Source organism: Abrus precatorius, unplaced genomic scaffold (assembly GCF_003935025.1).
Source record: "Abrus precatorius isolate BTA unplaced genomic scaffold, Abrus_2018 Scaffold11, whole genome shotgun sequence".
Classification (NCBI taxonomy): Eukaryota; Viridiplantae; Streptophyta; class Magnoliopsida; order Fabales; family Fabaceae; genus Abrus; species Abrus precatorius.
In genome coordinates, this window is record NW_020874303.1 from 8,178,933 (window position 1) to 8,190,084 (window position 11,152).

Consider the following 11,152-nt stretch of genomic DNA (forward strand, 5'->3'; position numbering starts at 1 on the left):
TTAGTATTGCAAAGTTTGAAAGTCTTATTTATATATAAAAATATAAAAGAAAATTTTACTAATTTGCTATAATAAGTTTATTATATTCAAAATTTGATGTTTTATTTTAAATGATTAAGAATAAAATATACATCGTACTGATTTTGATTTTAGAATGTTACATAAGACTCTTTGAGTTGATAAAGATATATATGTGTAATTATTTTTTAATTCAATAAATTATATAAAGTTAAAAATAAATGTTCATATGATTAATAAATTAATATTTATTATATTAAAGAAAATACAGTTAAAGACATAATCTTTTAAAAATTTAAAATAAATTATGAAAAAATTTGAATTAAATTAAAAAGTGCCCAATATAAAAATTATGAATAATATATATATATATATATATATATATGTATGTATGTATGTATTTGTAGTTTTATCGATTTTTTTAAAAAAAGCCATTTAAAAGTTGGTAACACGTTTTTTTTTTTTAATTAAGTTTTTATTTGCTATATGTCATGGAGTTTTGTAAATTACATGAAACTATTTAAAAATATTGATAAGGTATAAAATTAAATTTAATTGTATCATTTGTAAGGAAAAATTAATCAAATTACATTTTAGTGTTTATTTAAATTTTATTAAAATTAAATAATTATAAAAATTTATTTAAATAGTGTTTATTTTCATATATTTTTAGAAGTATATAATTATTTAATTTTGTTACACTTGAATAAAATATTAAATAAATTTAAATTAATCTGAAATTTAACACACAATTAATATATATGAATGAAAATTTTATTTTAATAATTAGTTTTACTATAAAATTATTTAATAAAATATTATTAAACAATATAATAATTAGTGTAAGTGACACAAGTGTATTTAATCTTTCTCTAGTTATTAAATATATCCTTCGAATTTATGTATACCTTCAAATAGTTCTTATTATTTAATTTATGAATAATTTTAATAGTTTCTTAACTAAGTTTTAACTAATACTAATGTGTAAGGACTCCATTAAAATAATTTATAAAATAAAATTTGATTTAAAACTTTTAAATTACAAAGGTCTATGTAAAAACTCAGTGAAATTACATGGACTTATAGAGTAATCTAATTTATTTATTTTTTTGCTAGAGTAATCTAATTTATTTATTATTAGGCTTTAATTAGTTTTAAATTTATCATAAAATATGGTAATAAGCAAACCTTGTATTTATATTTTACACAATCCATATATAAACTCATATTACAAAAGTACAAGAAGATTCTTTAATTAACTTTGTAGTTTAGTTTATTGTATTTTATACATATTATTTTTTTTATTTAAATAAAATTTTTTACTTATTTTTATAAATCAATAAAATGTGATACTTTAATTATATTTTTATTAATTAATGGATAAAATTTTGAATTAGAGAACTTAATTTGAACATTTAAAAAACTTGAGATATTAAATGTAATCAATTAAAATTAAAAGGACTAAAATCACACATTTAAAAAATTAAAAATATAAAAATTTCACATTTACAATATTAAAAAAATGAATGTGAGTAGTTAAAACTCAAAGAATTAAAATTATATATACACGTTAAAATATGAAGAGTAAAAGTGCAATTAAACTAATAGATTAAGTTACATGAGACAGGTGTTTGGCCTAATTTTTCTTAATTTTCTTTTCATCAAAGTTGTTAGTTATTTTAAAAATATATTAATTTGTTTAATGAATTTTAATTTATAATGAAATTTAGAAGAGAAAAGGAAAGGAAAGAAAAAGAGTGATCACTTGACGAGAGAGAAAATAAGGCATTTCCATCTTCCCGTATTGAACACTGTTTCTATGGCCCTTCATTTATGGCTAACAATTTGAGAAATTATATTTTTTTAAAAATACAATTATTCAAATAAGAGAAAATACGGAAGAGAAATCCCAATTGTAGTCTGCCAAAGAAATAATTAATTTAACGGTTCATTTGAAAATTTATATCAAATAAATTAATTTTATAAAATTTCATATAAAAATAAAAATAAATAAGTACTTCATTTCATCATTTTATTTTAATGTATAATTTTAAAATATATATATAAATAAATAGAAAATTGTAAATAATGTACTTACAAATATCTAAACTATATAAAATTTAGGTTAATTTTGCATATAAAGATTGATTAAACAGTATTAAAATGTAAGGCAAAGTAACCCTCTTTTTCTATGCAAAGTTAGGCGAAAACAATGCTAAAAATTGGTAGGATAACTTTTGCAGGAGCAATCCAAAAAAAGAGAGTGCTTTAACTTTTTCAGCCATGACTGAATAATGAAATGAAAATAGGGAAAGGGCGTGACATGTTGCAGAAGCAAAGACATAATATCGACATATTAACGAAACAGAGAGGGAGGAATGGAGCAATGGTAGGTAAATTAGAACGGTTAAGGGGTTTGCATGACAACATATTGTCCACACAACACAACACAACGGAAGTGCATATTTAAATAGTCTTGTTTTGTTTTTGTAGGTAAGACATCTTTTCCCACTATGGATGCACGTCATTCCATTCCATCACTGCATTTTGCTTTTCTGACTCTACCTATCACTGCACATTCCAAAGGACTCAAATGCCCTTTGGTGCTCTAAAATGCTTTTCCATTGCCATCCATGAGTATTGCAAACTATTCAAATTTGTAATTTCAAGCCACGCCACACGCCACACGCCACATGCATCAATTCTCAATTCAGTTTCCAGTATCTTTCAACGTATTCCTTCTTCAGGTTTTCCAAATACATTATGGCCTCTCCAACCTCTTCCAACAAATCACATTGATCCCTCTTTCACTTTCCTTGATATCATAATATATGTGATCTTTTTTTTATTTCTTTTTGGAGTAATCAATTGATTTTGTTACTTTTAATTTTTAAGACTGATTTTAAACATTTCAAATTATATATATTTTTAAAAATACTATTCATTACATTTTTATGTTTTTCATGCCATAAGTATTTTTTTAATCAAAATTTGTCATTTTAATTATTACTTAAAATAAATGTTAAAAACGGGTTTTGATGAATTATTTTGAGTAATTATTTTCTTAAAAGTAGTTATAATTTTATGGATTAAAATTTTTTATTAGGATATTTAATGTTAAAGAATTTAAAAATTATCAATTTTATTATAAAAAATTTTAATAGAATAAAATCAAAGAATTCTAAATCTCCTACTAAAAGAGTGTGAGAATTTAAATTTTATTTTTTATTATTTTTATTTATTTATAGTTAATTTAATAATTTAAATATCATATTTTTAATTAATTTTATCAAATTAATGATAATTTTTTAGTGTAGGTAATTTAATTACTCTATTTAAATAAAAAAATATTTAAAATGAAAAATTTCAATTATTGATTATTCTATCTAAATAAAATATTTTAAAATAATAAAAATTTTAATAATATAATTTAAATTTTTAAAAAATTTAAAATTTCCAAAATTTTTATTTACCAGGTTGAAACACAGCCTAAGGTTTAGGCTAATATATTCTACAATTAGCAGTATTTAAACATTAATTCAGAAGGATTTTACTCGCAATAAACTATTTAGCATTAATCTTATTTTTAATGAATAAATATATATTTAAAACATAAAATGAGGAAAAGCTACTAATTAACTAATTTGCATATCTTATTAAAATCATACTTGAATCATCATAAAGCCAATTTACTGCTGAAAATATTATGTTCACTAAATGATTATCTCTATTTTCTTTTAGTCACTTTACACCTATGTAACCTTCTATTCTCTTTATTAATTTCAGAAAAAATAATTTAATTTTTATTTTTAATCACAAAAATTTTAGTTTTAATTTAATTTTTATCTTATTTTTAAAGATTTGTATAAGAAATAGTATAAATAAATAAACATTTCAATATTTTCTGTATAAACATTTAAAATAAAAAAGATAATAAAAGTAAAATAATTTTATAGTTAGTTAAAAATAAAAAAGAATAAAATAGAAAATATTTCTCAAAACTAAACAGCCCTCCAATTTTTCAAATAATTAATAGGTACTCAAAATAAAGGTGACAGTCATTTCCACATAACTATGCTTGTATTTGTTACATGATAATGTTTTTAAATCTCTAATAGCATTGACAATATTTTAAAACTCTTATAAAAATCTCAAACCTTACCATAGTTGGGTTAGATTATTAATTTTATTTTTAGTAACATAGATTATTTTAACTTGATTAAAAAAATGGAGTTTGAGTCCTGTGAATATAACTATATTAGAAAAATTCAGAAAACAAAACTTTGGCACCCATCATAATTTTCCGAAATTAATGAGATAGTGAATGTTGACATTTGAATTCTCGTGGTGGGATAGCAAAACATTTAAGCTTGATATGGTGTCATAGGCTGTTTAAGATGCTCACGTTTTGAGCCTCTCAGAGTGGCTTTTATTTTCTTTCCTTTTGTCTTTTATATATGTAGTGCAATCTTAATTCGATCCAAGGAACAAATATCATTGGACAAACTTTTTCCCCTTTTAAATAACAATCATTAAAACATTTCTCAAAGACTCATAGCTACCACCAACAGTTACCTTATTCCTACACCACCCTTTCTCTTCATATTCACTAACTTGTGAAAGTTCTAAATTCCCACCAATGATGAACTTCCAAGCTTGTTCAACTACAATCTCAAAGTTGTTTTGTGTTTGTGTGCTTCTTGTACCAACCATGGTCTCATGTGAGTGCACATGTGACACAGAAGAAGTCAAAAGGAGTGAACCAATTGAAGTTCTTCATTACAAAATTGGCTCAATCGCTTCTGTTCTTGTTTCTGGTGCTCTTGGAGTGAGTCTACCATTGTTGAGCAAGAGAATCCCAACTTTGAACCCCAAAAATGATATATTTTTCATGGTTAAAGCCTTTGCAGCTGGTGTGATTCTTGCAACTGGGTTCATTCATATACTGCCTGAGGCATTTGAAAGCTTAACTTCACCTTGTCTTAAGGAAAATCCATGGGGGAAATTCCCCTTTACTGGATTTGTTGCCATGCTGTCCTCTATTGGAACCTTAATGGTTGATTCGTTTGCCACTGGGTATTATCATAGGCAACATTTTAACTCATCAAAGCAAGTTCCTGCTGATGAAGAATTGGGAGATGAACATGTTGGTCACATACATGTTCATACTCATGCCTCACATGGTCATGCTCATGGATCAGCTACCTCTTCTGAGAGTTCAATAACATCTGAATTAATTAGGCAGCGCATCATATCACAAGTAAGATCATGAGTTGTTGATATGCAATCTTTTTTATTTTCATTTGTTGAATTTATTGTTCAGTTTGGATTGTTGGTTTTTTTGTGTTAGGTGTTGGAGATAGGAATAGTGGTCCATTCAGTGATCATTGGAATATCTTTGGGAACTGCAGGGAGCATTGATACCATAAAGCCTCTCCTAGCGGCCTTGTCTTTCCATCAATTTTTTGAGGGGATGGGGCTTGGTGGTTGCATATCTCAGGTATTAAGCAATTTGATTGGTATAATATCATAAATATCACATGCTCATTACAGAAAGACTAATAATAATCATGTATATAAGTTAGACAGAAATTTAATTTTTTTATAAGGATTTTTTTTTAAATGTATTGAAGCATCACTCATATATAGATATTAGTAAAGTTAAATATTTAGATATTTTTAATATCAACAGTGGTCTTCCTCATATCGTTGTTATTATCATCAAATCATATATGGGGTTTAGAAAATAGGTAAAATAATAATGGAGTTGAATAATTCATTTACTATTATGATTAAGTATCAAGCAGAAGAAAAAAAGTGAGTTGTGCATGTCTTTTGCGCAGTTTGGAAAGTAGAATGGCATGCAAAATGTTGCCATGATGACAACATCCTTATACTTTTCTTTTTATCTAACCTTTTAGCTGAGAAGAAAGAAAGAAAGAGAAAGAGAAAGACCAAACAAACAGTCTAGTGAATTAATACCTGCTTTTGGGTCTCCACATTACATTATTATTCAAATAAGTTTAAAGTTGATCATTAGGTTACAATACAAAAAGTCTGTGTATCTATCTATGTATCTATATATATATATATATATATATATATATATATATATAATTTTAATGAGGTTCTAATGCTAAATAGAAACTATATTGTGGCAGGCAAAATTTGAGTCCAGGTCAACAGCAATTATGGCGACCTTTTTCTCCCTGACAACTCCAATTGGGATAGCAATTGGAATGGGAGTGTCAAGTGTGTACAAAGAGAATAGCCCAACTGCTCTAATTGTTGAAGGGGTTTTCAATTCTGCATCTTCTGGAATTTTGATTTACATGGCATTAGTAGACCTTCTAGCAGCAGATTTTATGAACCCAAGGTTGCAGAACAATTTGAAGCTCCATCTTGGAGCAAATATTTCCCTTCTTTTGGGTGCAGGTTGCATGTCTCTATTAGCCAAATGGGCTTAAATTTTTGGTGTTTTATTTTCATCACTCAGCAAAATTCACCCTTTTTATGCCCTGTTGCTTACTCCCTTGAGTTTCTTTTCAATTATTCATTTTAAAAGTTAGTATACAGGTTAAAAAATATAATTGATATCATTATTTATACCAAAGTGATTATTAATTTTCTCATTTATTATAAATATAATTTGTGAATTAAAAGAAAAAAATGATATAATTAAAAATTAAGAATTGAAGAGAGAGAAAGAAAATTTTCTATCCCTTCACTATTGGAATTTGTGTGTCCTTTTTTAACAGTGTCCTACACCAAAATATACACCGCAAGTAAGGGAAGCCAGAAATGCAGTTTTATGCGCCTACGTAATTAGGACCTTTTACATAATATTAAAAAGGAATGGGAGGAGAGAATTGGATGCTTTTTCAGTCATACTCTCCAATGATTGATTATGAGAAACACAAACGTAAAATATCCAATAAATTTTTTAAAATACAATCATATTTTTTTAATAAACTAAACTAGACAGTGGATTTTGTGGATTATTAAATTTTTATCTTATTAAAAATTTGAACTTTCTTAATGCTTACATTTTATATTTTTAAGGTGAATAAGCTAATCTTTCTTATGTGATTTTTTAATTTGTATTTCTTCATATTTTATTTATAGTCACAAATACCTATAAAAATACAGATATTAATGTATAGCATTTTATTAAGAAGCCCTTGCAGTTGAGTTACAACTTTAAAATATGATAAACAAATATAATGTTTTGAAATTTATCTTTATTATTTTTACAGTTACATGTATCAATTTTAGAAAACACAAAACAAAATAAGAATAAAGTAACTTTTTCTCTAAATTATTCATTAAAATACCTATTATTTTATTTATTTTAATTAATAAAATAAAAATTTATATAATACAAAACTAAATAATACTATATCGAATAACTTTATTAAAATATCCAAAATAATCCTTAAAAGTGACACTTTGTTTACCTTTGGTCTTTAAAGGTTAGCTTTATACAGTTTAGTCTTCAAAAAAACGTGTTAATTTATCCACATTTTAGTCCTCTAGGGAACTAATTAATACTTAAAAGTGTCAAAATTTGCAATTTATTTTGATCTTTGACTATGTTAAACTTTCTTATATTTTACTCCTATTTTGCTTAATTATTTTTTAGAGAAGAACTGAAATATAAATAAGTCAACATATTTAAAAACTAAATTATATCAAACAAAATTTTCAAGGACTAAAAGTACGTAAAATACTATTTTCTCAATTAGCTATGGCGTATCTTAATCTCCACCTATTTCAATACTTGCAAAATGAACAAATATAATTTTATGACAATTTTATATAAAATTAAACAATAATCAAATGCTTAACATTTTTATAAAATAAAATAAATTTAAAATGTTGAAATAGTATTTATTTTAATATTTTTGAATTTTATTTACATTTTAATATAATATGAAGTGTATTTAAAAATAGGAATAATATACATATTTGTAAAATTAAATATATTTTATTTTTAAAAATTGGCTATTTACTTAATTTATTATTTATAATAACTATTATTTATACCTAATATAAATATTGATTCATAACAAATTTCAGAATACAAAAATCATTATTATTGGAATTTATAAGTATATAAAAATCTAAAGTGAATATTTACTTAATATTTTACTTATTTAACTTATAATATATTTTTTACGATATATAATATATGAATTTATGCTCTTTTAAATGAAAAAAAAATATATAATTATTATATATTATCATGTATAATTAAAATAAAAATATAAAAATTACGTAATTTTTTAAAAAATAACGTAACTTTTTCATATAATTATGTAACTTTAAAAGTCTTTTAATTTTAATCATTTATGTATAATTATACTACCTAAATTTATTATTCGTGTTTTCACAAGAGATTTTCACTTAATACAACGTCTAATAAACGATACATACATCATTCAAATACAATGTTAGAATTATATCAGGTAATAACTCGGACAGCAGGTTAAAGATAACTAAATAAGAAAATTGACACTGATTATTAATCACAATTAAGAAGTTAAATGCAAAAATTAAAGTATTGTTTATTTTAACAAGTATTTTTATTTTTATTTTAATTATAAATTGTTATGTTATTTACATTTTTTTAAAAAAAATTGGTAAAAGAACGATAAAAAAAATTAAATCTGTTCACTATTTTTATAACTCTTTAAAAATAAGAAATAGAATAAAAATGAGATAATATTTTTATAATTAAAAAAACATTTTTGAAAACCAAACAATCTCTGAATTCTTGATATCAATTTATAAAAAAAAAAAAAAACAAAGTTTAATAGTCAGATAATCATTTTCTTAAAATATTATTGTAGTATTAACAAAGTTTTAATACATTTATATTTGTGGAATGTGGAGCAAGGTCAAAATACAATGAATTTATACCCATTAGCAAAATATTAGAAAAATAAGTAGAGAACAAAAAGATATAAAAGTGGAATAAAAACTGTGATTACGAAGCGTGTGGTTAGTCAGAGGCCACTCACTCAACAGAACAAGTTCTTGGATCCTAAAATAAAAATTTGTAGAAATTTTAGTTTCCCCAAAAGAACAAGAACATGAACATGGTGCCTCAACAAAAAATGATACCTAAGCCAATTTGACCCTAGAAAACTAGGATAATTAAATGATCATGACGTGCATAAATAAAAATGCATCATCATGAACCTGTTGAAACCACTTTTCAGTAAAATTGACCACAAACTTAGTCCATGATTTGACTATAGAATCGACATAGATAGATTAAAGGTTTTAATTTTTCTCTTGTGCTTATTCTTGTCCATCTTGGGTACGTATTTTAATGGAAAAAAACCCATTTGTCCCATGCCAAAGCCCTTGAGGGTCAAAGCATAAAAAAACTGTGTCCATTCCAATGTTCTGGTTATTATGCTAATGCTATTTGGCCTCTTTATAAAAGTACTTGCCTCCAGTTATTATCCCTGCAATTGGAATATCTAACCAAGGCATCAATCTTGGAGAATACCATGCTGTCTCCGATTTGGCAATTTCTCATCATGCAACCCATTATAAATGTTTGAACAGCACTTTTAATTGTACATGTTGAATTTGTATCAAGGGGCTATAAGTTTTGACCTGAGGGATTTTATTTTTTTATTTTTATTTTAGATAGTCACTTTGTTAAAATTATCTAATTTGAGTATTCTTTTATACTTTTTTAATTTTAATTAATGTGATATTTCTCCATTTTTTAATGTTCTTGTTTAAGTTGTTTTAGTTGTGGCTTGTACGTTAACTTTTAGATTGAACTTGTGTTTCTTTTATATTTAGTTTTAGAGGGCACAAATTATGACATTTGCTTAAGTCTTTTTTATTGGGCTATTTTTCTCAATTTTCTTTCTTTCTTTCTTTAACTTTCTTCTCATTTTATATGGTGTGTTTACCTTTGCATGACCTAATATTTAGATTTGTTTCTTTCATGGAAATTGGATTTGGTTTTTGCACAACTCTAATTATATATTTGGGATTGGCTTTTCGCATGGCTTCTAATATGAAATTTTACAATTGTAATTTACTAATTTTGTTATTTGATATTCATACCTTTCGATGGCCAATAAGTGGAATAAAGAAAAAGATTTGCAGAGAAAGCAAATATTACTCAAATTTCATCCATAATCGTCTTTGAACCTTGGAAGACGCGTAGGAAGTCCCAAATTTATCTAGAATATACCTTTGAATAACCTTACATTTAGATTTCTTTCTCTCCCAGCTCTATTTAGATTTGCTTTTTTCACAACTTTAATCACATATTCGAGATATGCTTTATTCCACGGCTTCTAATATAAAATTTTAGAATTATAAAAGTATTTGACAATCATTTAAATAAAGTTAAAATATAAAACCACTAATTTTAGCTAAAATTTTACATAAGATTAACAATATTTTAAGAAAAATTAAATGTATTAATTTTATTGTCAATTGAAAATTAAATATACATATTATAACAACTTAAAAAATAATGTGAATAGTAATAATAAAACGGATCAAATAAGTTGTGATGATTTGATAATTTACGAGCGATGAACTTTATTATAAAAAAAATTGAGATTTATTTTTTTAAAAGCTGTTTTATGTTTTATTATATAAAATATTTATTATTTTATGTAAAATTTTTCTCACGTACTCAAAAGACATATTATTTGATAAATTAATTTAATAAGTGATAAACTAGTTTATTTGATAATTTTTCTATAAATTGTCATTCAGAAGCAGTTGCTATTTTATTTTTATTTTTCTTTTCTTTTTCTCTCTTTTTTTAAAAAAAAAAAACTCCATCATAAAAGTTATACGGAAATAAACGCTAAGCCAGCTCTGTTTTGATTCTTCCAATCAATCGTTTAAGAATTAAAAAAGAAAGAGTAAAAAAGAGATATGAATCAAAATAACCAAAATGCACCGTTCACTCATTGGGGTGTGAACAGATGCATCCAAATGCTAAGTTATGAATCTGACCATCAGAGACACGCTTTATCACCGAAGCAAAGGAAGATGCCAATCAATATTTCAGAGAACTACTCTAGTTAGCCTCTTTCTTTAAGAAACACTTTTTTTTTAATAATAATTATAAAAATATATTACT

The 11,152-nt window shown here is 24.4% G+C and overlaps 1 protein-coding gene across 2 annotated transcripts; it reads left to right on the plus strand.

Annotated features, from left to right (window-relative positions):
* Positions 1–4,544: 4,544 nt before the first annotated feature.
* On the plus strand, positions 4,545–6,485 carry LOC113855295 (zinc transporter 1). 2 transcript variants are annotated; one of them, XM_027486879.1, is made up of 4 exons: positions 4,545–5,164; positions 5,234–5,278; positions 5,369–5,518; positions 6,180–6,485. In XM_027486879.1, exons 1-4 carry the CDS (start codon positions 4,658–4,660, stop codon positions 6,483–6,485), a joined length of 1,008 nt encoding a protein of 335 aa, XP_027342680.1. In that variant the 5' UTR covers positions 4,545–4,657. The 2 variants fall into 2 exon arrangements, with proteins under 2 accessions (XP_027342680.1, XP_027342679.1); XM_027486878.1 differs by having other exon boundaries at positions 4,545–5,278.
* Positions 6,486–11,152: the final 4,667 nt, after the last annotated feature.

Coding starts and splice junctions, on each gene's coding strand:
- LOC113855295 (XM_027486878.1), top strand. CDS start 4,658: ATGATGAACTTCCAAGCTTGTTCAACTACAATCTCAAAGTTGTTTTGT. Junction 5,279..5,368: donor GGCAGCGCATCATATCACAA/GTAAGATCATGA, acceptor TTTTTGTGTTAG/GTGTTGGAGATAGGAATAGT. Junction 5,519..6,179: donor TTGGTGGTTGCATATCTCAG/GTATTAAGCAAT, acceptor ATATTGTGGCAG/GCAAAATTTGAGTCCAGGTC.